Below are 26,439 nucleotides of genomic sequence, written 5' to 3'. Positions count from 1 at the left end.
GCGGCTAGTTCGGGGCTGCGCTCGGAAGGAGGGGCGGCGGGCTCAGTTCCCCATCGCGCGCGGTGAGCCCCCCGCAGGCCAGGGGCGCGCGTGCGAGGAACGCGTCCGTGCGTCTCCCTCCCCCCACCTCCCTCCCCCCCTTCGCTCTCTCTGAAAAGCAGTGGAAAAAATGCACGCACGTGAGTTACCTTTAAAAAGTAAATAAACATTTAAAAGAACACCTCGTCCCCCTCAAGGCGGCGATTGGCCCAGAGCCCGCCCGAGGCCCCGCCCGCCCCTCGCCTTCCGGGTTCGCGCAGTTGGGCGCGGCACAGGGCGGAGGCCGGCTGGAGTCCGAGCAGGGAAGGTGAGGGCCGCCGTTCGGGACGCGTAGGGGGGTCCAGGTATGAGGCCGAGAAGCGGGAGCCAGACAGGCACGCGCACGGGCAACAGACGAGGGACGAGGGGCGGGCAGGAAAAAGGGAACAGGGTGGGGACGGGTTCTAGGTGCGTCCCGCACCCCCGCAGGCCCAGAGCGATGGCGACCCCAGTCACTCCAGGATCCCCGGCACTCACCCCAGTGGGTGCCCTCTCCCGGGGAGGGCCCCAGTGCCTTCCGGACCCACCGCCGGAGCCCAAGCAGCTGCCGGAGCTGATCCGCCAGAAGCGGGACGGAGGCCGGCTGAGCGCGGAGGACATCAGGAGTTTCGTGCGCGCCGTGGTGGACGGCAGCGCGCAGGGCGCACAAATAGGTGTGTGGGGACTCCTGACCCCACCACTGTCACTGGCCCCAGGATAGCCCATCACCGTGGGAATCCCCCTCACGCTGCCTGCACCACTGTGCCCCATGCTTAGGGGCCATGCTCATGGCCATCCGACTGCAAGGCATGGACCTGGAGGAGACTGTGGCACTGACCCAGGCCCTAGCCAACTCTGGGCAGCAGCTGGAGTGGCCAGAGACCTGGCGCCAGCAGCTCGTGGACAAACATTCCACAGGGGGAGTGGGTGACAAAGTCAGCCTGGTCCTGGCACCTGCCCTGGCTGCCTGTGGCTGCAAGGTGAGATGCCTCCTCTCCAGACCAGAAACCCTGACTCAAAGAGGCCAGCAGCTCCCAACCTCTAATTTGGTCCAGAAAGAGCCCCCAAAGATAGGACCCAAGCTTCTTGCCCCACCTAGAACAGAACTTGGGTCCCCCTTCCCATCAGCCCCCATAACAGGACCAAGTTATCCAGCACCCTCTTCCTCTTCAGCACCCCAGAAAGGACTCCCAAGAGAAAAGCTGGGTACTCCTCCCTCAGTCTCCCTTTGTGCCCCCAGGATACCAACCTCCTCCCTCAGTGCCCTCCCCACCCCAAACCAGGACAATTTCTTTTCCCTTCTCTCTCCACTAGGTGGACACCCACTACAACTTCCCCAACCAGGGAAAGCAAGAGAAGAGGTAGAGGGGTGACTGTGCAGGTGTACTGTGTCTCTGTCCAACAGGTACCCATGATCAGTGGACATGGTTTGGGACACACAGGGGGCACCTTGGATAAACTGGAGTCTATTCCTGGATTCACCGTTATCCAGAGCCCAGAACAGGTACATGTGGGCCACTGATTGGTCATTGATCTGGGTTATTGATGGAAACATTACCTAGAATCGCTGAAGGATCACTGATGGGTTAATAGTCAGGGTCACTAGTAAGGATATTAATCAGTTATTCATGGTTCACTGTTGATCTCTGGACTGTGGTCAAGGTTATCAATGGAACTTTGGAGTCATTAATGGGCCATAGGACAGTGATTCATATCACTGATGGGTTGAGCCAGTCACTAATGAGGTTTTATGAGAATTGTTCATAAGTCACTGGTCATGATTTTGGACATCTGTCAAGGTTGCTTGCAAGTCCCTTAATCAGGGTTAGTGACAGGGTCATTGACCAGAGGTAACTGACAGTCACTGGGAGTCCTGATGTAAGGGGATTTTGCCAGATGCAAGGTCTTCTGGAGAGAGTGGGCTGCTGTATTGTGGGTCAGAGCAAGAAGCTGGTTCCTGCAGATGGAATCCTGTATGAAGCCAGAGACGTGACAGCAACTGTTGACAGCCTGCCACTCATCACAGGTGACCTGACCCCACACTCCAGGGTCCACTTTCTGCATGTTAAAAATCCCTGACCTCTGATGGAACAGTAAGGGGTCCTCTCATAAGGGGGCTGTGGGACCTCCCCCAACCCCCAGGATTAGTGCTCTCCTCATCACAAGGTGCCTGACCACCCACTCAGCCTGACCTGGCTGATGCACAATGGTCCAGGCCCTGTGACCCCCATCATGAGGGACTTGACCCTCAATGTTCAGGGTCCCTGACTCCTCATGACTGACCTGAGAGTCAGAATGTCCTGCATGTCTCAGAAGTTCCAGGCTCTCCTTACCTCCAGCCCCCTCCGCCTCCCTCACAGCCTCCATCCTCAGTAAGAAGGTGGTGGAGAGCCTGTCTGCTTTGGTGGTGGACGTGAAGTTCGGAGGGGCAGCTGTCTTCCCTAGCCAGGCAGAGGCCCGGGAGCTGGCAAGAGCACTGGTGAGCAGCTGTGCCCATGAAGCCTGTGTGGCCTCTCTGCTGGGGAGGGTCTCATATGGGCGCAACCTCCCCTTCATAACTGAAGCAGTCTGCTCCCTGTGTGCCTCTCAGTCCACGTCCACTCAGCAGCCCTGTGTCACCATGGCCTCTGCTAGGACCTGGCTTCCCCGCTGCCAGTCCCTCCTTCACCCCCCTACTCAGTGACCTTACCCAAGCAAGGCTGACCTGGCCTCAGGTCTGGGGAATCCTCCATGGCTCTCCACCCCAGGCCAGGTACAAGGTCTTCCTGACCCCCACCACTGAAGTCAGGCACATTGCCTGCTTCAGGCCTCCCCGCCCCCCCACAACCACACAACCCTTCTGAGACCCCCTCATTCCTGGGGAACTGGCAACCAAGGGTGGGGCACCCGCTAGAGTTTGATAACAAACGGGCTCCAAGAGGCCCCGCGGAACGCAGGGCCGGGGCCACACTGAACCCTGTCTCCTAAGGTTGCTGTAGGGACAGGCCTGGGGCTTCGGGTTGCAGCCGCCCTGACTGCTATGGACCACCCCCTGGGCCGCTGCGTGGGCCACACCCTGGAGGTGGAGGAGGCGCTGCTTTGCTTAGACGGCGCGGGGCCACCGGACCTGCGGGACCTGGTCACTAGGCTCGGTGAGTGGACACCTAAGAGGTGTGGGGATCTGAACTACAGAACCGCCTCCGCTGCGCCTAAGACCCGAACCCCCGCCCGCAGGGGGCGCCCTGCTCTGGCTCAACGGACAGGTGGAGGCCCAGGCCGAGGGCGCAGCCCGGGTGGCCGCAGCGCTGGACGACGGCTCAGCCCGGGACCGCTTCGAGCGAATGCTCGCGACGCAGGGTGTGGACCCGGGCCTGGCCCGAGCCCTGTGCTCCGGGGACCCCGCGCAGCGCCGGCAGCTGCTGCCCCGCGCCCGGGAGCAAGAGGAACTGCTGGCGCCCGCCGACGGTGAGCTCCCGCAGACCCGCGCTCCGCCCCGCCCAGGGTCCTCCCCTTCCTCAGTCCCTGGCTCCGCTCCCGTCGCCCCACCCCGTCCAGCGCCCTCTCCCCGCAGGCACCGTGGAGGTCGTCCGGGCGCTGCCGCTGGCGCGCGTCCTGCACGAGCTCGGGGCCGGGCGCAGCCGCGCCGGGGAGCCGCTGCGATTCGGGGTGGGCGCCGAGCTGCTGGTCGCCGTGGGCCAGAGGCTGCGACGAGGTGAACGCGGGTTCGGTCCCGGCCCCGCCCCGCCCGCCCGCCGGCCGCCCCGCCCGCCCGCCGGCCGCCCCGCCCGCTAACCGCCCGTCCGGCCGCCCGCAGGGACGCCGTGGCTCCGGGTGCATCTGGACGCGCCTGCGCTCAGCGGCCCGCAGCGCCGTGCCCTGCAGGGGGCGCTCGTGCTCTCGGACCGCGAGCCCTTCAGCGCCCCCTCGCCCTTCGCCGAGCTCATCTTGCCGCCGACGGACGCGCAGCAATAAAGCCCGAGAGCCGCAAAGCCGTGTCCGTCCTGACTCGCTGCGGGCTGGGGGCGGGAAGGCGGGAAGGCGGGAAGAGCCCGGGACGGGGCCCTCGCGCGAAGGGGCGGGACTAGGGAGTCCCCGCCCCATCCGGCACGTGACCCCGATGGTTTCCCCCCGCCACCTTCCGCGCGCACTACCGGCTGCACTCTGGGTGCGCGTGCGCGGCGGCCTTGACGCGTGCGCACTGGCGCCTAGCGCGGCCGCCCGGAGAGCTCGGCCAGCTGCGCGCTGGAGGAGGCGGTGGTTGTTCCCTGACTCGAGACCCCGACGCCGGACCGCCCGAGGTGCTGACCCCGGGGCCCGGGGAGCCTGGGAAGACCCCAGGTGCAGGGGGTTGCGCTCGGTGCGTGGCCGGCGTCCGTGTCCAGCTTTGTGACCGCTGCTGGGCAGACAGCAGCTCGTGCGCGGAGGGCGCCCTGGAGGGAGCGCCCAGGAAGCACCCGCAGCAGCCTTCGCTCGCCAGCACACCTTGTGCACTGCTTAGAGCCCATTTTGTAGAGGAGGAAGCGGGGACAGAGGCTAAGGGACGTGCCCAAGGTCACCCAGCCCGGAGCCCAAGCTCAGGAATCGTGGGACGAGGGTGGGGCCCAGGCGTTTAGGAGCCCTCGGGACTCGGTCAGCAGCAGCTGAACAGGTGAGGGGGTCCTCAGACCTCTGCCTGCAAACCTCCAGAAGCGGCTGCAGAAAGGCGGTCACCGAGGCAACGGCAGGGCGCGCGCCTTGAGCCACCCGTAGTCGGAAACCTGGCTGAGCAGAGGGCGGCATTTGCGGCGAGCGGAAACCTTGTTCCTCCCCCCCGGGTGAGTGCGGGAAAGAAGGGTCCCTCTGGGAGGGCCGAGGGATGGCGCGGCAGGGGTGGGGAATTAAGCCTGTGCTCTGTGGGGACACGGTGTTTGGTTTCGGTGGGGATGGGGCGGGGGTCTCTGAGGTGGAAGGCCGGCAGCTGCGCAAGAGCGGAGGCCGTCTCTGAGGGTCGAAGCCAGACTCAGCCTCCTTTCTGAAATGGGGGCGTGTCGCAAACAGATAACCGTGCTCAGGATTCCAGGCAAGCCGTGCACCTGGAATGACTTCAGGAAGCTCAGATGCTAAGACACAGGTGAGTGCTGGGCTGTCTGGAGCTGCAGGTGCAGGCCAGGGTAGGAGGAGACAGAATGAGGCTCTCAGCTAAAGGACGGGAGTGACAGGCGTGGACTTTTGATGACACCAAAGCTGGAGTTTGAGGTTTCAGAGGTGAAGGGGTTCTGAGCTCAGCAGAGCAGTGGGTGACCCATAGGGGACAGCAGTGAGCCTAAGTGTGGAGTTGGTCCTTCAGGCAGTGGCCAGTCTCTCCAGAGTGATGGAAGATGACCCAGGAGGCCAAGGCACCTTCTGGCTCCTGAAACCTTTCCTCTTTTCCAGGAGCATCAGGCCGGTGCTGCTGCTGGCTCAGGTGCCCAAGCCTCCAGCCCTCCCTAGGATCCCCAGAGGCAAGGCCTTCCATGTGAGCTACCAACTCTCATCCAGTCAGGGCCCTGCAGAGACAGGCAGGCAGGGCCAGCCCCGGGGCCCTGGGCTACGAACTAGGCTGTTAGTTACAGCCTTGTTTGGGGCTGGGCTGGGTGGTGCCTGGCTGGCCATGAGGGCTGAGAAGGAGCAGCAGCGGCAGCAACGGCGGACAGAGGCCCTGCGCCAAGCCTCCGTGGGCCAGGGCGACTTTAGCCTGCTGGACCACCGGGGCCAGGCTCGCTGCAAAGCAGACTTCCGGGGCCAGTGGGTGCTGATGTACTTTGGCTTCACTCACTGTCCTGACATCTGCCCCGACGAGCTGGAAAAGCTGGTGCAGGTGGTGCGGCAGCTGGAGGCTGAGCCCAACCTGCCCCCAGTGCAGCCCATTTTCATCACTGTGGACCCTGAGCGGGACGATGTTGCAGCCATGGCCCGCTACGTGCAAGACTTCCACCCACGGCTGCTGGGCCTGACCGGCTCCACAGAGCAGGTTGCGCAGGTCAGCCGCAGCTACCGTGTGTACTACAGCGCCGGCCCCAAGGATGAGGACCAGGATTACATCGTGGACCACTCTATCGCCATCTACCTGCTCAGCCCTGACGGCATCTTCACAGACTATTATGGCCGGGCCAGGTCGGCCGAGCAGATCACAGACAGTGTGCGGCGCCACATGGCTGCCTTCCGCAGTGTCCTGCACTGAGCCAGGTCATTAAAGGGTGTGGTGGAGCTGTGTGTGTGTGCATGAGCTATACCAGCGGCCCTTGGAGGCCATCGCAGAAAAGGGGCCCTGCACCTGACTGCTGGCTGGAGATGGGCAGCTATCTTCTCTACACAGAGCAGGAGGCTTTTAATGGGACAGGTGGGATGGCAACACCACTTTATTAGGCTGGGCCAGCCAGGAAGCAAGCGTGGAGTGAGCAGGTGTGTGCCCAACATCCATGGGGTCAGGGCTCCCACTCAGGGCTGAGCCATAGAGGGGGCGGCGTAGGTCTGGAAACGCTTGTGGGCCCGCTGATGTGTGAGCAGCCTTAGGGACATGGTGTCCACAGCTGCCTCCAGCCCCGGCTGCTGGGTGATCTCTACTGTGTGGTCATTGGCCTGTAAGGACAGAGGGTCAGCAAAGCCCAGAGACCGCTTCCCTCCCAGGCCCCCAGGGCCACTCACCAGTTGCAGGGAGGCCAGCATGGCGCGACACACCTCGAAGGCAGGCTGGCCAGCCACCAACTTCGCAAAGGGACACCACTGATTGAGCTGACTAAACCTTGAGACCATCTGGTCCCCATAAATGTGGATATCAAAGGGCACATGCTGCTCCTACAAGGGGGAAGGGAAGGTCCTGAGGCAAACCCTGAAGGCATCAGAGTCCAGTCCCCAAGCAGAAGCTGGCCCAGCCCATCGCACCTGCTCCTGGAGCATGGGCTGGATGCTGTCCTCCCAGTCCCTGACTCGCTGGCTCAGCTCCGTCTCCTGGACGAACTTCTGAGATGTGGTGATGAAGAGCTCCTAGGGAAGGACCAGGGGCTACTGCCTTCTGTCAGGGACCCATCACCCAGCTCCCCATCCACTCCAACTAGGGCCTACCACATTCCTTCGGACCAGCTCCTCATAGCTCAGGGATGCTGGCATGGCCTCTGCTTCTGGAAAAGGGGGGCAGCTGTGAGGTGTGGGCCACACCCTCTCCTCCCTCCCCTGTCCTCAAAGGGGACCCTCATGACGACCTGGCCAACAGCCCACTCCTAGACCTACCCAGGTCTGCAGCTTCCCCGGGCTTTGCCCCATCGGGCTCTGCATACTCTTCGGGCTCTAGAAAGTCATCTGCTGGGAGATGAGGTGGCCCCAGCAGGAGGCAGGTCAGAGGACAGGCTCAGGAAGGGGCCTGTCCTGAGCACCCCCTTCACCCCCATCCTGGCATGCACCCACCTGCTGCCCCCAGTTCCTCCAGGGAGTCCTCCAGGCGGTCCTCCTCTACAGGCCACAGCCCCTCCTGGGCCCTCGGCAGCCAGCGCTTAGCTACCTGTGCAGAGAACCTGTGAGGCCACTGCTATCTCCACCCCCAGGGGCCATAGGGGGTCCACAGTGGCCAGTACTTGCCTCCCTCCTCTGCAGTTTCCGGAGGGTCTCCAGTTGCTCCCTCACGTGTTTCCAGTACAGAACCTCCATGTCTATACACAAAGACCTCGTGAGGGGGCTCCCATATCCTGCCTAGCGCACCCATCCATCCAAGCCTTGGGCATCCCTAGGCAGATGGGAGGCAGGCAGAGCATGGTGCCATTACCCCTCAGAGAAGCACACATACCCCAGCCTCACCTGCAAAGGACGGGCCCTTTCTCCGGGGCCTCCTGCTGTCAGCATGGTCAGCATCTGTAAGAGAACTGGTTTGTCGGGACCCAGGCCAAGTCCCCTCCTGCCCCACTTGCACCCTCCTGCTCTGGCCTGGCCCAGCCCCACACACCCACTCACAGGTGGCCAGGTACCACTGGTGGAAGTCCTGAAGCTTGGTGGCACCCTTCCTCTTGCGCTTCTGTCCTGGAGCCTCCTCCACGCAGGCGGGCACAGAGTAGGGCCTACCTGGGGGCAAACAGACTGGGAGCACAACTGCAGGCCTCTGGGCAGATCACAGCACCCACATCCCCTAGAAGCCATCACATGAGGGAGCACAGCCCTCACCAGGCTCCCCATGGGGGTACAGGGTACACCCCACCCACCACCTGTGCCCCTTGAACCCAGCCAGACACCGGATGTAGATGTCCCTCCACCCAATTACCTTTCTTGAAGGGCTTAGAGTCCAGGGAGTTGAAGGGGTCCAGGCTCTGCCAGGGGTCTGGAGTTTCCTAAGCACAGAATACAAGCAGACTTGGGGAGACTGGAGAACACGCACCCTCCCCCCAAAGCCAACACTGAGTGTAGTGACAGCCAGGGAAGGACTGGCCACACACAACCCAGGATCTGAGGGTGGAAGGGCCTTGGGCAGGCAGGAGTGAAGACATGGGTGGTAGGGCCTCAGGCACACCCTCTCTGCTAGTGGGGTCAGAGGTCTGGGCCCCACCACCTCACCTTCAGCTGGGACACAGGCTCCATGGCCTCCCGCCTCTCCCGCAGCTCGAACCTCCTCGGCTGGACAGTGCTCTGCAAAGAAAGGGCCTCAGGGATGACCCCTCTGCTCTGGGGGCAAATATGCTGCAGGAACCCTCTTTGGGGGCAGGAATTTAAAATCTTTCAAGGGCTAAAAAGTAAAACCACTAACTTGGGAAAAACTTCGGAGAACACACAAACTGTAAAACTAGTGGTCATGGGGAAAAAAACAACAGAATGACACGATAAACATCGTGCAGCTACTAGCCAAAAGGAGCAAATGTTAACACTTTCCTACACATGCCAAGTTTGCTTTGTAATAGAAAAAAAGATTTCTTAGCTCTAGGGCTGGAGCAGAGAGCCCACCCTCTGGGGTCAAGGGAGGCAGCAAAGGCTTACAGGTGCACCCCTTCCTGCAGCCTGCCCTCAGATCAGCTTCAGAGACCAGCTACCATCCTGGGTGGTTACATGAGCACCACAGGGCTCAGACCTTGGACGCCAGCCCACCCCACAGGAACAGCAGGTGCTCTGCTGGGAGAAGGAAGGGGCGTGAAAGCTGCTGCCCAAGAGGGCTGGGTGTAGGACACACCCATTGCCCCGATGTGCGGAGACCATGATGGGAGCACACTGACCATGGGATGGCCTTCCCTGTGTACGAGTGGCTGCTGCAAACCCAGGCCCTGCCCAATTGACGGCTCAAGCTTTGCAAGCCTCAGTGTGGGTCCCACCTGCTGCGGGCTCCTGGGCTCCTGGGGCTCCAGAGGGACCTCAGGGGCCATGGCCTCAGGGAGCTCTGCCGCCCCTTCTGCATCATCATCCTCACCCCCACCTCCGGGCATCGGGCCTTCTGGAGAGGTGCCTGGGCAGAGGAGCAAGAGACCTGTCAGTCCCAAGGAGCCCAAAGACCAGACAGCAGGTGGAGGGCTGCCCCTCTGAGCCTGAGAGGCCATCCCCTGTCTCGGCTTCGTCCAGTAGACCCAGAGAACATAGCATGGCATTTTACACTCTCCTTGACGTGCTGCTGTGTTGTTTGGTTCATTTCACTTCTTAGCTACTTTCCTCTTTAAATGCTGCCATCTGTGTCTGCCCAGAGAGGAGGCCTAGGAATGGGCAAAGAGGGCAGCGGGCCAAGTGGGGAGCGAGGCCTGGCCTCGGTGCATGGGGCCAGCTCCAAGGTCTCATTGCTCCCATGCCTCCCCCAGCTTAGGTGTAGAGAGGAGGGTGGGCTAGGTTGCCTGAGCGAAGTCCTGTCCCCACCCCCACCTGCAAGTCCACCAGGATGACCTCTTCTCACCTGGCTCCGGGGAGATGCTGGGCACAGGGACCGAACTCCTGATCACAGAGACTTCCATTGGCTGCTCCTCAGCCCTCCCAGCCTCTGCAAGAGATAGGAGTTAGACAGGTCAGCCCAGCCCCTCCTCCAGAACACCCTCCCAGGGGCCCAGAGGAGCCAGGGCTGGGGAGGGAGAGCAGAGCCCTGGAACAGGACCCAGGCACCCTAGACTGAGCCAGCTGTGGGCAGATAGGGGAAGGGGCAGCAGGACCTGCTCCAGCAGGCTGGTCTGTGCAGCAGGTGACCAAGAAGGGAGGAGCTCCAGGGACCAGAGCTGGCAGGAACAGGATACTCAACAAGGAGCCCAACCCCAAGACCCTTCCTTACCACCAGGCCCACACCCGAGCCCTCACCCCTCCTCGGCAGCAGTGTCTCCATGGGGGACAAGCCCTCCGGCTCCAACATGAAGGCTCCTCGGGGGTGAGGGATGCACGTATTCATCCTAAAATCCTTCCGACTGGCCAGGACCTCCCCCTGACAGCTGTGCTGGCAAACACACAGCCACTGCAGAGACCTTCCCAGGCAGCCCCCTCCCCCCACCAGGCCCAGGCCCGAACCTGTACAGGGGGTTGTTGTTTTTCTCTGTCTCATCCAGGGCTACCAGGGCCATAGGCAGGAGAGGGGCGATGACGACCTCCTGCATGGGGGCCGAGAGCAGGTGAGTGTGGGTCCCATGGGCTCTGGGTGGGGAACCCATGTGGGATGTCCACACAGTCCAACACCCCTATCAGCTACATCCAGCCACACCTACGGGGGAGGGGCACTCACGCTGGGGGCCTGCTCACTCCTCAGGTCCACATTAGCACGGGTGTCAGGCAGGTCATCCAGTGACAGGAACTGTGAGGAGATGGAGGGTTCAGCAGCAGCACCCAGCAAGCACCTCGGGCAGCAGCCACGCGCCCAGGAAACCTCACCTCATCCTCCACCTGCCGGGAGGCCCTGGAGCTGGCGTCCCTACTGGTCCCGTCTTCCTGCACTGAGAGCTGCCTGGCCCGCCTGAAAGAATCGATGCACGGGTGTCTGGAGGCTCCAGGGGCTTCCTGAGCCGCACACAGAACACCCACAGGCTTCCACCTCCGGGCTCACACCTCCTGGACTCACCTCTTGCCAGAGATGAAATCGAGGGCCTGGTAGACCAGCGAGTAGAGGTATTCAACCTGGAGGCCGGAAGCAGGAAGTGAGGATGCAGAAAGGAGCCGACCTGCAATGTTCAGGGCCCTCCCCAGAGCCTTCCAACCCAGATGTCCATGCACAGAGAAGCCCACTGTCCCCTCCAAAACCTCTGGCACAAGTCCTGCCAATGTGGCCACCAAAAGTACTTCTCTGGTTGAACCGAGTTACTCTAACAGCTGAGCCCTTCTCTGCCCCACGCTGCCACAGCAGCAAGCGCAGCCCTCTCAAGGCTGTGCATCCCACCATGCACCCCATGCAGCTCTGCACAGCTGCCTGGATGCTGGCTCCTTTCCCTCCCATGGCCTCAGCCCACCTCCATGAGCCCCTGAGTCTCTGGCACCTGGCCCACCATGGGGCCCCACCCTTAGGGTGAGGGTCAGGATTTGGAGATGCTGACCACAAAGCACCCACCAGCAGGGTGGGCGCACGTGCTACTTCTGGGCCATTTCCTCTGGGCACAGCCCATCTGCTAGGCCAGACTTTTCTTTCATGCACTGAACACTGGATACAGTGGTGAGCAAGAGACACAGTGGGCCCTGATGCTATGGGCCCCATTTATCAGGAATAATAAACATTAACTTTTCTAAGTGTTTGCAGCACACACCGGACCGGGCTTCAGGCTTCATCTCAGTCTGAATCGGGTGCCACTGCTACCCTCATTTTGTAAGAGAATAAACTCAGGGCACACTCTCACTCCTAGGAGCACACTGGTACCTTTCCCTGTCCCTTCTTTCCCCTCTTCTTCCCCTACAGGCATGCCTCTCCTAAACTCTAAGGGACCCCATGAGACTTGCAACCAGGGAAGCAGTGGGCAACGGTAGCTCATCCTGGGCTAACGCCCTGAACCTGTCCCCAAGGCCCCCTTTTCTCCGACTCTCCGGTGAGCTGACAGCAGGCCCATCTGGGCTCACTTCTTTCACTGTGATTTTTATTTCACAGTGAGCCAAAGCAGCCCTGCCTTGACTCTCTCCTGTTGCTTCTTTTGCCCTAAGGCCTTCCTTGTTTCACTGTCTGCAGCTTTAATAAATGTACTCTCAAAATAAAAATAAAAACATTTTTCTTAATTTAAAAAGACATAAGCTCAGACTCAGAAACCCTAACAGCCTGGGGCAGTGCTGGGCCCAGGACTGTACCAGGAGTCTATGAACCATCTACATTAATTAAAAGTTAATTGAACTCAAAATTCAAAATTCTTGCCCTGGCCAGTTCTGCTGAGTGGTTAGAGCACTGGCCCACAGACTGAAGGGTCCTGGTTCAATTCTGGCCAAGGGCATGTACCTTGGTTGTAGGATCCCCAGCCCCAGTCGGGGTGGGTTGCAGGAGGCAACCAATCGATGGTCTCTCTCACGTCAACGTTTCGCTCTCTCTCCCTCTCTCCCTCTCTCTCTCTCTCTCTCTCTCTCTCCCTCCCTCCCTCCCTCCCTTCCTTCTGCTCTCTCTGAAAAGCAATAGAAGAAAAATACCTTCAGGTGAAGATTTTTTTAAAAATTTGCTTTTTCAAATTTCCTTGGCCACGCTAGTCACAGTTCAAGGGCTCAGTCACCACATGCAGCCAACAGCTCCCCCAACTGACAGCACAGATCCAAACCATTCCCAGCACTCAGAGCCCTGCTGAGCCAATGATCTAGAGCCTGCAGCCCCACACCTCGACTTCATTCCAGTAGACATCCTGTGGTTCCCGCCTCATCACATATCTGCCCATCTACCAGTCTACCAGTTCACCTTGTATCTGTGCTTTCAAAGTCAGTTGCAGACATTCCTTCTTAGGACAAACACAGGAAAAAGGAATTCAATTCAATAGGATTATCAAGGACAAAAGCAATAAAATCTTAGACTGTCTTAACACCCTGTGGTGCCCAGAGGCACATGTATTGTGTCCCATGCCAGTTAGACTACAATCAGACTACTGTCCCTTCTGTCTGCTTTGGACCATGGCAGTGAGCTCCTCACAGCTCTTTTAACTCCTACCTCTACCCCCTAAAGCACAAACTCTGGATCAGCACTGTGGTCCCCTCTCCTTGCCCCCACCAGGGGACACTGAGCCCGCTGGAGGTCACAGCAAAGCACCCCTGGCACCCCTGAAACAGCAGGTGCACTTAGTCTCCATCAGACCACCAACACTTTCCGTTCATCTTTTATTTTGCATTCTCCTCAGCAACTACTCAACTTTTGCCAAATTTCACTCTCCAAATTTCCTATCCAGTAACTGACTCTCAGTAGCTGACTTATATTCTCTATTACGGAAATCGGGGCCTTAGGCATCAACTCCCCAAGTCCCTGCACCCAACTTCTCTTCATCAATATTTATGTACCCCTCAGTCTCCTGGGATGAGGCGCAGCCGTCCCTGACCAGAGTCCTCACTTCTGGGGCTCTGTTCACCCATTTTCTCCCTGCTCCCTTTCCTCCTGGCCCCACTTCCCCAGCTGCCCTTTTACGGTTTAGCTCCATGGTTTTCAATCCCCACTGTCACTGAGGATGTGTTAAGAAATCCTGCTGCCTGCACCACCACCCCCAGTTCTGATTTAATCAGGCTGCGTAAGGTCCAGCCACTGGTCACTATTGGGATTGCAGCCTGGGTAGAGAACCACAGCTTTAGTTACTGCCGGGTCTCTTGCCTCCCCTTTTCAATAAAATTTCTTAAGAGACCATGCTGACCTTGAGCACGTTCTCACACCTCCGTATTTCCCTTCCACCAACAGTTGGGCCCTCCTCTCACCAAATCCCTGGTGACCTCCTAACTGCAGACCCAGGAGATACTTGAAAATCTTTAGTGTATGGGTCCAATTCACTGAACTCAACATTTTTGGTCATTTTTCTTCCCCTGGAAATTCTCTATTGCTCTGATTTCCTTGCCAGGACATTTTCTCAGTTACCTAGCCCTGGCTTCCCTGTCTTGCTCGCACTCCCCGAACGCTGGTTTCCCCACGGTGCTCCCGCCCTTCTGCTTTTCTTCTTATTCCACAACACCCGCAGATACCATGGTTCTCTGTAGCATGGGGCTCTCCTGCATGTTTTCGGATGTTTAGAAGCAGGCCCTGCAATTTTAAATCTAAGCTTTTGTTCAGTGGGAAAGGTGGCGAGGAATCTGGGAAGGAGACAGGAGGGGCTGGCAAGGCAGGTCAGAGATGGGGTGAGCCTGCCACCTGCCCCAGCAGCAGAGGACCCTGGTCCTGCTGGACACTGAAACACCCAGACCAGCGGCTGAGGCGCCCACCTTCTTACTGTAGACACAGGCAGAGCCCTGGATCAGCAGTGCTGCCTCCACAAAGTTCATTGTGGTTTTGCCTTCGTCAAAAGAAATGCAGATCTGGTCCAGCTGCAAGACACAAAAACCAGGTCAGCGGGGAGCCAAGCATGTGCACACTTCTCCCAGGGCTGCCCACCTGACACCCCACCCCCTCCCAGCACCTCTGACCCAGGGAGCCCATCACCACGACGAGCAGCCCCTCAGACTGACAGCTCTAGCTCTGCTTGGGGCTCACATGTCCATTGCTTGGGGAGGGTCTTTGTGCTTTCTCTACTTCCTGTAACCTCTGAGCCTGCTGAGGGGAGACCCCAAGACTGTGCAAACCACACAGCCAGCACTGCACACCAGCTCCCTGCTGAAGGGGCCCCATGCTGCACCCATCCAAGGAAGGGCTGACTCGTACAGGAAGACCCCACACCCTGGGAAAAGAAGGGGACCTCAGATGGGGAAGATAGACGAAATGCGCGGGTCTTAGAAACACTTGCAAGTGAGTCGTCCTCCTTCCTGTGACCCCTGAACCCTGCTCCTATCATCTCTTAAGTGTCGGTGTTCCCTGACCATATGCTAACAATTCCCAAACCCATGCAGAACAGTGCTCTCTCCTAAGCTTCCTGCATACCCACTCCTAAGATCGAGTCTGAAACCCAGGCATGTGCCCTGATCCTGACCAGGAATCAAACCAGCAAGCTTTCTGTGCACTGGACGACACTCAGCCAACCAAGCCACACCAGCCAGGGCCATCCCCAGACTTTTTATCTCCATACTGCACACAGGACCTTCCCCGCAGCCTGGCCCCTCCTGTGGTCCTCAGCCAACAGCACTCCAAAGCCCTTCCGTTTGTCAGGCTCTTTGCCTGGAACACCCACCCTAGCCAGGCCCATTGTGAACTCCTCTGCAGTCTCCCTCAGGCTTCTTGCCACCATTAGGGTGGTCTGGTCACACATGAGTCTCCTACCTCAGTGCACTGTGAGCAGCATCAGGGTAATTCCAGCCTTTAGCTCAGCGTCTGATGCCAGTGCCCAATAAATGTTTGATGAGCAAAGTGGTGACGTCAGAGCTAAGCCTAAAAGATGGACAGATATCCTTTGTGGTCCAGTTTCCCAGATGAAGGGAATGGTTTTTCAGGAAGAGCAACCACTACCCAAAAGCATTTTGCTGACAAGATTCAGCCATTTAGGACAATGAGTACTATGTAAATATGTCCAAAGCGCAGGGTGTGCTGGGGAGTGAGGCAAGATATCAGTCCCTAGGGTGGCACCAAGAAGGGGAGTCTGGGAGGACTCCACCAAGGGGCAGCTTCTACCAATTCCTGGAGGACAGAGGGAGTTAGCTGGTCAGGTCAGCGGGGGAGGGAGAGGAAACTGGAGCATGACAGCCAGAAAGTGCCAAGTGAACTGACCTATGCCTGAAAAAAGGGAACATGAGCTGCAGAGGTGGCCCTTCTCCTCAGTGACACCCTAGCCGTGGCTGGTTGCCCACTCCCAGGACCTCACACTCCATTCTCCTCCTAATGACTCCCAAATGCATGCTCCCAGGTGGGACCTCCCGTCTATGCCCAAACCTGTATGTCCAACTGCCTCCTTCAAATACCATGTGGATGCCTTACCCGAAATTCACAATGAAACAGGTCCATGCTAAGCTCTAGAGATCCCCTCCCCAAACCACCTGCCCAGAAACCCAGGGTTTCAGCTCCCTCCCCGTTCTCTCACTCCTCCCCCCTTCATCCCACGCCCAGCCCCCTGCTCCACCCTGACCTGACTGTTCCTGTCCATGGTGACAGCCGTCCTTCCAGCCTTTCACTTCCCTCCAATCTACTCTCACACGTCAGTCTGTGCAGGTCTAAGACATAAGTTGGGCTACATCACTGTACTCAACCCTAATGGCTTTCTGCCTCTTAGGAAAAAACCTGAAATCCTAACCAGAGCCCTCCACGCTGACCAGCTTCCCTCTCCAGTGGCCCTCCCTCCCCCGCTCGCTGCACAGCCTGGTCCTCCACTGAACTGAGCACTTTTCCGCCTCAGAACCTTGGCTGTTCTCTGTACCTGGATCGTTGTTCTGCTCACTATGACTAAGCCACTCCTCATCCCAAACAAAGTGAGGCCCCTCAATCAGCTCGCCATGTAGATCTCAACCTTTCTTTCAAACCGCTCACCAGTTTGTTGACTGCACAAAGACACATAGTGGTGAGGAGTGTGGGCTCTACTCTGCCACCTGCTAGCGAGGACTTTGTGCATGTCACTTAACCTCTCTGGAGAACTAATACCTATACTAGTAAGGCTTTTACGAGGATTAAATGAGTTTACAGTCAAGCCTGAAATCTCGAAGGTCTCCCATCTTGAAAAATTTGCTTCTCAACCTGACAACCCTTTCATGCTGACACCTGTGTGATCAGTAACTTGTCCCTCAGGTGACAAAAAAAAGGAGAGAATTCGAGAGTGTGAGTCAGTTTACTGCTGTTAATATCTCAGGATATTGTGCTGTGGATATTTTTGTGTGTTTTTTGCTTTTGTTGCTGATTATTATTAATTTTTCATTTTTTACTGTAATTTCATTTCCTTTTTGTTAAATTTTCATTTACATTTCATGTCCTGTTTTTATTTACGTTTTTAAGTATGTTTTTACTGATTTCAGAGAGAGAGGAAAGGAGAGGGAGAGAGAAATATCAATGATGAGAGAGGCATCATTGATCAGCTGCCTCCTGCGCGCCCCCTCGGTTCTGGGGATCGAGCCCAGAACCCAGGCATGTGCCCTGATAAGGAATCGAATCTTGATCTCCTGGATCATAGGTCTGCTGAGCCACGCCAGCTGGGCATGTCCTTTCTGCTCTTAAAGTGTCTATAGGTTAAACAGTACATTAGACATGTACTGTATATAAGAAAGGTTAAAACAGGGAATCATTTGGGGGTCTGGAAAAGGTTAATCCAATCTACATTATTTCTAATGGGAAAAAATGCTTAGGTGTTTGAATTGCCTTCCAGAAAGAATTTAGTTTGAGAACGGAGGTTCCACCGTACATGTATAAAGTACACAAAACAGGGCTTGGCAACAGCAAGTACCGAATGTGTGATACTTATCACAACACGTGTGTTTACTTGACCCTCTCCCACAAGAGTGAAGCAGGGACTATTGTGTGCCTGCCACTATTTTCTCAAGGTTTAACAGGTCCTTAGCATACAGCCACTCAACAATGAGTAAATAAGTGGATGAAAGAAAATAGCAATATAACAAGATCTGTTTAAAAAAAACACACAAAACATTCTAATAACTATATAGAAAATGAAAGAAAAAAGACAAAACTAGAAATCAGGATGGGGGGGGGTGGAGAAGGTTTGAAAGAGCAGACATATGAAGCAGGAAGTAGATTCATCAGGCATCCCCAAGCACCCTGCTTGAAACCTGAGTCCATAGTAGCCCCACCCAGCACAGTTCTCAGCTCTCTGCATTTTCTCTGCAGAGTGTGTGTCCAAGCAGAGATCCGTAGTCATATCAAGTGTTCATTTAACAAACACATATTCTGCACCTGCTAAGTGCTGGACATTCTAATAAGCAAATGGAAAAGAGCATAAGCATGGTCCCTACCCTTGAAGAATCTACATTCTAGGGTGGAAATAGACCATAAAGAAGTTTATAGCTAGTGGTAAACATTCTGAAGTACATAACGTACTATGACAGAGAGAACTATTTTAAATAGGATAGTCAGCTCACGTTTACACTGAGACATAAAAGATAAGATAGTCTAAAAAAAAATACGCAACACAACAACTGGGTGAATACGCCCCAGTAGGAACAGAAAATATAAATACCCTCGGCCAAGAACGAGCTCAGGACCTGTAGGTTGACTGGCTCGAAAACACCAGTGAAGAGCCCAAGTAAAGACTGACGTAACAAGCAGGACCAGATTCAGAGGACGAAGCTTGGATTTTATTCTGAGAGCAATGGAAAGCCACTGAGGGGTGTTAGGCAGGGCAGTGCTTCAGCCTAGTTTAGATTTCTAAGGCCCGGCCAGGCGTGGCTCAGCGGTTGAGCATCCACCTAGGATCCAGGAGATCGCGGTTCGATTCCCGGTCAGGGCACATGCCTGGGTTGTGGGCTCGATCAATGACTCTCTCATCATTGATGTTTCTATCTCTCTCTCCCTCTCGCTCCCTCTCTCTGAAATCAATAAAGATATATTAAAAAAACACACAAAAAAACTTTAAATTTCTAAGAGTCACGCTTCCTGCTGGATGGAGTATGAATTGGATGGAGCCAAAAGCAGTGGCAGGGAGCCCAGGAAGGAGGGAGGTTTTACGTGAATCTGACCTGGACCACAGAAAAAGGAGAACAGATGGATTCACGTGAAATACTGGTGGTGTAACTGACAGACTTCATGGGTGGACTGGATCAAGTGTGAGGTTTCACTAGAACAGCTCTTAGCTTCCACCTTTGGTTGAATAGTGGTGCCATTCACCAAGATCAGGAAGACTGGGATCTGTGCAGGAAAATAAAGAGCTCCACTTTCAGTATATTAAATCTCAGATGCCTTGTGACATCTAAGTAGAATGTCAAATGAGTAGCTGAATACACAAAATAGATTCAGAGGAAATATCCTGGGTGGAGATATAAACCTGGGAGCTGTCCTCATACAGGTGAGATTTGAAATCACGGAAATAAATGAGAATGTTAAGGTGGAAACGGGTAAGGAGATGGCCCAGGACCCACCTGAGGAGCTCGACACTGAGAGGTTGGACAGACCTCTCAGAACACCCAAACCTGTTTCAAAAAGGAGGGAGCGGTTGACCCAACAAATGCTGCTGAGTTGAACAAGATGACACTTCTAGTGTCCCCTCGGTTTGGAAGGATGGAGGTCCCTGATGATGGAGGCACGAGCAGTCCAGGACGGAAGGCTGAAAGTAAAGTGCAGAAACGGAGCGGACAGCTCCTCGCACTAGCGTGCGCCTCAAGCTAACGCAGTATCGTATGTCGATCACAGTTAAAAACAAATTTTAAAGAAGAAAGAAATCTCTACATCCTGATCCGGATCTCTCAAACACCCAAACACGCACATAAACCCTATCCTGTTACATTAGAAAAAAATGCTGGTCACCACCTACTAAGTCGGTTTCACAGCTCGCTGGTGGGCAGCGAGCGACCTGCAATGACAGCTCCCGGCTAATCTAACAGGGACGATCCGGGAGGCAGTGACGGAGCTGGGGGAAAAGACACGAGCCTGAGGACGAGCGCGGCCGGAGCGCCTGCCGCACGGACGCAGAGGTGCGCCGCCGCCCCGCCGCCCCCGGCCCGGCGCCCCGCCCGCCGCCACTCCCCCGGGCCGCCCTCACCTCCTCCAGATATTCGCCCAGCTGGGCCGCCACGTCCACCTCCCAGTTCTTGGTGAGGTCGCGGATGGGCTGCAGGAGGTGGGCGAAGCGCGCCTCCACGTCCTCCATGTCCGGGAGTGGCCGGAGCGGCCCGGGGACCGCGGGACCGACTTCGAGGGGGGCCAGTGTCCTCAGCCCGCCACTACTTCTGGCGCCATTTTGCTGTTCCCGCCCAGGAAAGTACGTCAGCGCGCGACGCCGCGCGCACGCCCATGACGCAGGCGGCTAGCCCGAACCAGGGCGCCGCGCCGCGGACGAGAGCCGGAAGAGCCGCGGGGGGCGGGGCACGCGCTACTAGGGGCGGGGCCGGGGGCAGGACTCGCAGTTGCCGCCGACGGGACGGGGAGGGGCGGGGCGCGTGCTACGCGGGGCGGGGCCGGGGGCAGGACTCGCAGTTGCTGCGGACGGGGCGAGGCGGGACGGGGCGGGGCGGACCCGACCCGCGGGCTCTTGTCCAGCCGACCGCGTAGCGGACATGGCGGGCTCCCGGCTCCCGCGGCAGCTCTTCCTCCAGGGCGTGGCCGCCGTCTTCTTGTTCGCCTTCGCTTCCCTCTATACGCAGATCCCGGGTGAGCGCTCCGAGCGCGGGACGCCCCCAAGCGGCGCCCGGTGCCCTCTCCTCGCCCCGCCCGACACTCCGCTGTCTGGGGGCGGGAATGAGGTCCAGGCCCTGATGCGTGGGATGGGAGGCTGCGGTGCGTGGCCTGCGGGATGCAGAGCTTGGGGGGCAGAGGCCTTGCAATGGTCCGTTTCCCGTAGGGTTCGGGTTCTGACCTGGGGCGAGGGACAGAGCCCGTAGGTAGGTGGGTGCAGACCCGGTGGGCAGGTAGGACCTAGGCTCTAACCTGGAGGAGAGGGGAGCCGTGCTCTCCGCGCGGTAGGAGACCCTGGCCTGCGGAGTGCGGGGGTGGGGTGGGGAGCCTGGCCTGGGGCAGGGGACGCTCCGCAGGTTCTGACCTGTTGGGGTTAGAGTCAGCAGTCCTGACCCAGGTGGGCAGGGAAGGCCTGCAGGCGCTGCCCTGAGGATCAGGTGTGCAGGCCCTGACTGGTGGGGGAAGTCCGGCCTCTCAGGACAGCGCCCAGGACCTGGCCCTGACGTGCCCTCCCACAGGCCTGTATGGCACGGAGGGCATCCTTCCTGCACGAAGGACACTGCGGCCGCAGGGCAAGGGGCCCTGGCAGCAGCTGTGGGACACCCCGACACTGCTGTGGGAGGCGCCACGACTGGGGCTGGACACCGCGCAGGGCCTGGAGCTGCTGTGTCTGCTAGGCACCCTGCTGGCCCTCGGCGCCCTGCTGCTGCGCCAGCTGCGCCACAGCCTCATCTACCTGCTGCTCTGGGCCGCCTACCTGTCGGTCTGCCAGGCAAGTGGGGGCTGCCTGCTGCCCCTTTATCACCACTGGGAACGTTGTCACCAACTCACTTCAGCCCCATCTACCCTCCTCCCCTCCCGTTCTGCCTTGCCTGCTTCCCCAGACATACACCCCCTGCTCCCTGACAGCTCTTCTCCCTGCAGGTGGGCCAGGTGTTTCTTTATTTCCAGTGGTGAGTGATGGGTGTGGGGCTTCAGGAGGCTGGAGGGTGGGCCAGAGGGTATTTGACTCTCCTGGAAGAGTCCTCTGAGGGGAGCAGCCTTGATGGGGAGGGGGCCCTTTGTGCTCTTCTCCCCGTAGGGATTCTCTGCTGCTGGAGACTGGCTTCCTGGCTGTGCTGGTGGCCCCCCTGAGGCAGCCTCCCTACCATAAGCAGCCCCTGCAGGGCAGGCTAGCTGGGGCCTCACCCCACGAAGGCCTCCCCTTCTGGCTCGTGCGCTGGCTGCTGTTTCGCCTCATGTTTGCCTCGGGTGTGGTCAAGCTGACCAGCCGTTGCCCCGCGTGGTGGGGGCTCACTGGTGAGAGTCCCAGCCTACACCTGGGGCAGTCTTGGGGGCTCTGCCCAACCCTGACCACCCACTGTCACCTGCAGCCCTCACCTACCACTACGAGACGCAGTGCCTGCCCACGCCTGCCTCCTGGTTTGCCCACCACCTGCCTGTCTGGCTGCACAAGCTCAGCGTGGTGGCCACCTTCCTCATCGAGATCGCGGTGCCCCCTCTGTTCTTTGCCCCTGCTCGCCGCCTACGTCTGGCTGCCTTCTACTCCCAGGTGAGTAGGCCACCAGCCATCAGGAGATAGGCAGGACATGGCTATCTTCTGCACTACCTGGTGGGTCCTGGTGGGGACAGGGTAGCCACTGCTGGCAGTTAGGAGGCCTTGTGGGTAGAGGGCCTGATGAGCTCCAGGTGTGAGGGTGTGCCTGTGGGCAGAGCACAGCCTTGCAGGAGGATGTCAGACTCAGGTCAGCAGGGGCATGAGGTGTACTGAGCTTGGGTTTTCTCCAGGTGATGTTGGGGAGCCATGGTCGGTATGAGCAAAAGGGACAGAACAGAGGCCAGGAGATACTGAAGAGGGGGTGGGATGCCAGCAGGAGAGACCTAAGTGTGGGGTGCAGGCTCTGAAGGGCCTAGGCAGGGGGCCACCATCCAGAGACTGAGCACAGACCCTCCCCCAGGTCTTGCTGCAAGTCCTGATTATCATCACTGGTAACTACAACTTCTTCAACCTGCTCACCATGGTGCTTACCACCTCCCTTCTGGATGACAAGCACCTGGCTGCCGAGTCTGGCAACAGCCGCCACAAAAAGACGCCTGCCTGTGAGTGTCACCTGTCCTGACAGCCAGTGGTCTTCACTCGCCAGCTGCGCTACAACCAGGGTGTCTCTTTCCCTCGGTAGACCCCACTGGCCTCTCCTCTAGCTCCCCAGTCCCCCGACTACCCATCCTCCAGTCCTGTTCCCAGCTGACCACCACTGTCTTGCCCTGCAGCCTGGCCCAAGGCCCTGCTGGGCCTGCTGGGCCTGTTGTTGGAACTGACTGTCTATGGGCTGCTGGCCTATGGCACCGTGCACTACTTTGGCCTGAAGGTTGACTGGGAGCAGCACACCGTCCACTCCAGAACCAGTGAGTGCCAGCTGGATGCCAGAGGGCAGGGGCTGGACTGGATGGCCGTCCTCACACCCCTTCCTCCACAGCCTTCACCTTCCACCAGTTCTCCCAGTGGCTGAAGATGGTGACCCTGCCTACCATGTGGCTGGGGGGCGCCTCCCTCGCCTGGGAACTGCTAGCTGCCCTCTGGAGGTATATGCAGGTGTGGGGTGGGAGGGCTGTAGAGCTGTGCAGAGCAGGGTTGACTGCACTTGGCTTCCAACCCCCAGGTGGACCCAGGTGCGAGGGTGGCTCCGGCAGCTCTGTACTGCAGTCCAGCTGTCCATCTTTGGCGCTGCCACCGTGGCCATGTTCCTGGTCAGCCTGGTGGGTAACACTTCACAGGGGACCAGGAAAGGGGATTAGGAGGGTGCTGGAGGAGCAGCGCTGAGCCTCTGCCCACCTGCCTCCAGGTGCCATACTCCTACATGGAGCCCTCCACCCATGGGCGCCTCTGGACTGGGGCACACAGCCTGTTTGGGACCGTGGAGCACCTGCAGCTGGCCAACTCCTATGGCCTCTTCCGACGGATGACCGGTCTGGGTGGGCGGCCTGAGGTGGTGCTGGAGGGCAGCTATGACGGGCACCAGTGGACAGTGAGTGCTCCATGGGCGAGGAACCCCGGGATAGGGTTGGGGGGAAGGAAGGGTGGAGAACCTGGGTCCAGCTACCTTCACAACCCGGCTGGGCTTGGCACGCAGGAGATTGAGTTCATGTACAAGCCTGGGAACGTGAGCCGGCCGCCCCCAGTTGTGGTGCCCCACCAGCCGCGCCTTGATTGGCAGATGTGGTTTGCAGCCCTGGGCCCACACACGCACAGCCCGTGGTTCACGAGCCTGGTGCTCTGCCTGCTGCAGGGCAGTGAGCCAGGTGAGGCCAGGTGCAAAGGATCTGGGCTTACTGGGGGGGCTTGTGGGCAGGTCTGAGGGAGCAACCAGCTGAGCCTGCTTAGTGATCCCCCCCACAGTGATCCGCCTTATCCAGAACGACGTGGCCAGGTACCCCTTCCATAAGCAGCCACCCACCTACGTGCGGGCCCATCGCTACAAGTACTGGTTCTCACAGCCTGGAGAGCAGAGGTAAGGCTGGGGCATGGGGGGGCGGGGCTAGGGATTCCATGCCTCCTGAACACCCCGTCCTGTTACAGCCAGTGGTGGCGACGCCAGTGGGTAGAGGAGTTCTTTCCACCTGTGTCCCTGGGGGACCCAAAGCTGGACTCACTGCTCAGGCAGTTTGGCCTCCAGGTAGGAAGGATTAGTTAGGCTGGGGGAGGTGGCAGGGATCACCTCCACCCACAGGGATGACCCCTGTTCACCACCCTCAATCCTGCCCCCACAGGACAAGAGCCCACGCAGGGCCCGCAGCTCCAGCAACAGTCTTGCCCACGCCCTCCACTGGGTACGGAAACAGCTGTTTTCCCTGGAAGCCCCTACCCTGCTCTGGGGACTCATCCTCACAGTGGGAGCCATTAGGGTCATGCAGGCCCTTCTGGGGCCCCGGTCCTCCCCTCCCCCCAGGGAGGAGAAACACAGGCCAGCACCCAAGAAGGACCCGGGAGCTGCCACTGACCAGGCTGCTCCAGCCACCAACAACCACAACAGTGGCTCTCAGACCTCCCGGAGGAAAAAGTAGCCACATTCTGTCTGCCACATGTCCAGAGAGGGCCGGGGTCCCTGGCACATTTGTGACCATCGAACACAACACAGCCCAGCCACAGTGCCTTAGCCAATTGTCCTGGCAGACGCAGGTTGGGGTGCTGCCCTCAGGGGCAGGCTCTGGCTGCCCTGCTGCTTCAAGGGCCCACTTATCCCTCATGCCAACCATGTCCCTCCCCAGGGCACCCTTTGACCTGGATAATGGCCCAGGAGGCAGGAGTATGATCAGCTCAGAGCCCTTCCCAGGACATTGTAATCAGGACTGGGGCGTCCAAGTCTGTAGGGGCCTGGGTCTGATGCCCGACCCCGGCACCTGCACAAGAGGAGAGACAGCCCTGACATGTCATCTCCATGCCAGTCCAGCCCATCATTCCTATTCATGAGCCAATAAAGGCTTCTTTGTGCTTGACATTGTGTTGACATTTCTTTCCCACTGGGGAGCCTGAGGACTGTCTCTGGTGGTGGACATAGCTCAGGTGTTGTCCAGCTATTGCTGATCTGGCTTCTTGGGGTGTCTTTGCTCTCCCATCCTCAATTTTCCTCTCTATAAAATGGACATGAGGGCCTGTCCTGGCACTGCCTGGGGCCCTGAGCTTCAGTCTGGCACAGCCTGGCTGACTTGTCAGGTCCACACATCAAGGCTTCGAAGCCAGTCACAGAATGTAGGGTCTGGAATCATCCAAAAGCCACAGAACTCACCAGAACCTGGCCCGTTCTCTCCTGCTCCAGCCTCCTCATCTTGGAAAAGAACTGAAGAATCAGAGCACCAGACATTGGTTGGGCCGGGAGTGAAGGAGAGATGGGGCGGTGGCCGGGGGCACCACAGGTGGCAGGTCCGGGAAGCACTGAGCAGAGGGCTGACCTGAGAGGCCACTAGAGGAGCAGAATAGGGTGCGGGCTGGAGAGAAAGAGGAGCGAGGGCCCTGGATTGTGGTGGGAGAGGGCACCGTCCAGGTTTCTATTTGGGGTTGGGTTGTCAATCGGGTCGCTGTCCTCTGTGGGCACTTGCAGCTCAGCCTTTCCTCGGCCCCCAACCCAGAGGAACAGAGCTCAGGGCTCAGCCTGTGCCCACAGCCACTCGTGACTTAAGTGGACCTGTGACCTGAGCTTTCATATGGTTTCAAAAGTGCTCTAAGCCCAGCCAGCATGGCTTAGTGGTTGAGCATTGACCTATGAACCAAGAGGTCACGGTTAGATTCCTGGTCAGGGCACCTGCTCGGGTTGCAGGCTTGATCCCCAGTAGGGGGTGTGCAGGAGGCAGCCGATTGATGGGTATTTCTCTCCCCTCCCTCCCTCTCTAAAAATCAATAAAAATCTTTTTTTTAAAAAACGTGTTCTGATACATGGATTAAATAACCTATATATAAGTTGACTTTTGGTTAAAGATAGTAATATACCCAAAAGTCAAAATTTTTGTTCTTTTAAAAAATTTTTTAACTTAACTGACTTGAGAGAGAGAAGCATCAATTTGTCGTTCCATTTATTTATGCATCATTGGTTAATTCTTGTTATGTGCCCTGACGGGGGGTGGAACCTGCAACCTTAGCGTATTGGGGTGATGCTCTAACCAACGGAGCTGCCCGGTCAGGGCAAAACTTTTGTTCTTTTTCTTAGCTTTTTAAAATCTCACATGAGGATATGTTTATTGATTTTAGACAAAGGAAAGGCAAGAGAGAAACATGGACGTGACAAAGAAACATGGATGGGCTGCCTCCCATCCAGGCCCTGACTGGGGACCAAACCCGCAACCTTTTTGGTGTACTCCAACCAGCTCGGCCACCAGGCCAGGGCCTTTTTTTTTTTAAGTTTTAAACTCAGCTCAGATACTGAGGAGTCTGACACGAGACACCCCCCCCCCCCGGGTGCCCACGATCCTGCGGGACCCACCTCTCTGACTTACACTCCCTCGCCCTCCCCCTCTTCCAGAAAACCCGCTGATGCAAGGTGGCCACGCCGCATCCCACACAAAGCCCTCACCCCACGGTGGGGAGGCGCCCGAGTCTGGTCCGTTTCTGCACCCACATCGCCTCCAGGTCCACC

General features: G+C 58.1%; 4 protein-coding genes across 4 annotated transcripts; 3 read left to right on the top strand and 1 right to left on the bottom strand.

The window, feature by feature from the left end:
- The first annotated feature begins 267 nt into the window (after positions 1 to 267).
- Positions 268 to 4,046, top strand: TYMP (thymidine phosphorylase). Its single transcript, XM_087814043.1, has 9 exons — positions 268 to 731; positions 835 to 1,037; positions 1,463 to 1,561; positions 1,954 to 2,083; positions 2,418 to 2,536; positions 3,026 to 3,188; positions 3,271 to 3,501; positions 3,608 to 3,748; positions 3,851 to 4,046. Exons 1-9 carry the CDS (start codon positions 386 to 388, stop codon positions 4,006 to 4,008), a joined length of 1,590 nt encoding a protein of 529 aa, XP_087670169.1. The 5' UTR covers positions 268 to 385; the 3' UTR covers positions 4,009 to 4,046.
- Positions 4,047 to 5,054: 1,008 nt separating this feature from the next.
- Positions 5,055 to 6,261, top strand: SCO2 (synthesis of cytochrome C oxidase 2). The gene is made up of 2 exons (XM_016211687.2): positions 5,055 to 5,146; positions 5,449 to 6,261. The coding sequence occupies exons 1-2, from the start codon at positions 5,133 to 5,135 to the stop codon at positions 6,233 to 6,235; spliced, it is 801 nt and encodes a 266-aa protein (XP_016067173.2). The 5' UTR covers positions 5,055 to 5,132; the 3' UTR covers positions 6,236 to 6,261.
- Positions 6,262 to 6,399: 138 nt separating this feature from the next.
- Positions 6,400 to 19,862, bottom strand: NCAPH2 (non-SMC condensin II complex subunit H2). Its single transcript, XM_087815010.1, is given in 20 exon segments — positions 6,400 to 6,633; positions 6,700 to 6,849; positions 6,937 to 7,038; positions 7,117 to 7,172; positions 7,282 to 7,350; positions 7,456 to 7,561; positions 7,564 to 7,697; positions 7,843 to 7,896; positions 7,996 to 8,103; positions 8,300 to 8,366; positions 8,590 to 8,661; positions 9,336 to 9,466; positions 9,902 to 9,985; positions 10,294 to 10,421; positions 10,498 to 10,577; positions 10,709 to 10,777; positions 10,855 to 10,936; positions 11,042 to 11,097; positions 14,329 to 14,430; positions 19,683 to 19,862. Coding segments are annotated over 20 exon segments (1,899 nt in total). The 5' UTR covers positions 19,791 to 19,862; the 3' UTR covers positions 6,400 to 6,492.
- Positions 19,863 to 20,183: 321 nt separating this feature from the next.
- Positions 20,184 to 24,808, top strand: LMF2 (lipase maturation factor 2). Its single transcript, XM_016211650.2, has 14 exons — positions 20,184 to 20,290; positions 20,833 to 21,086; positions 21,239 to 21,267; positions 21,396 to 21,613; positions 21,688 to 21,866; positions 22,273 to 22,414; positions 22,586 to 22,720; positions 22,792 to 22,897; positions 22,975 to 23,071; positions 23,158 to 23,340; positions 23,446 to 23,614; positions 23,712 to 23,823; positions 23,892 to 23,988; positions 24,083 to 24,808. Exons 1-14 carry the CDS (start codon positions 20,197 to 20,199, stop codon positions 24,374 to 24,376), a joined length of 2,109 nt encoding a protein of 702 aa, XP_016067136.2. The 5' UTR covers positions 20,184 to 20,196; the 3' UTR covers positions 24,377 to 24,808.
- The last annotated feature ends 1,631 nt before the right edge of the window (positions 24,809 to 26,439 follow it).

The sequence above is a fragment of the Miniopterus natalensis genome, chromosome 2 (assembly GCF_054644295.1).
Source record: "Miniopterus natalensis isolate mMinNat1 chromosome 2, mMinNat1.hap1, whole genome shotgun sequence".
Taxonomy (NCBI): Eukaryota; Metazoa; Chordata; class Mammalia; order Chiroptera; family Miniopteridae; genus Miniopterus; species Miniopterus natalensis.
The sequence above is the reverse complement of the archived record's forward strand: the minus strand, read 5'-3'. Positions and strand labels throughout refer to the sequence as shown.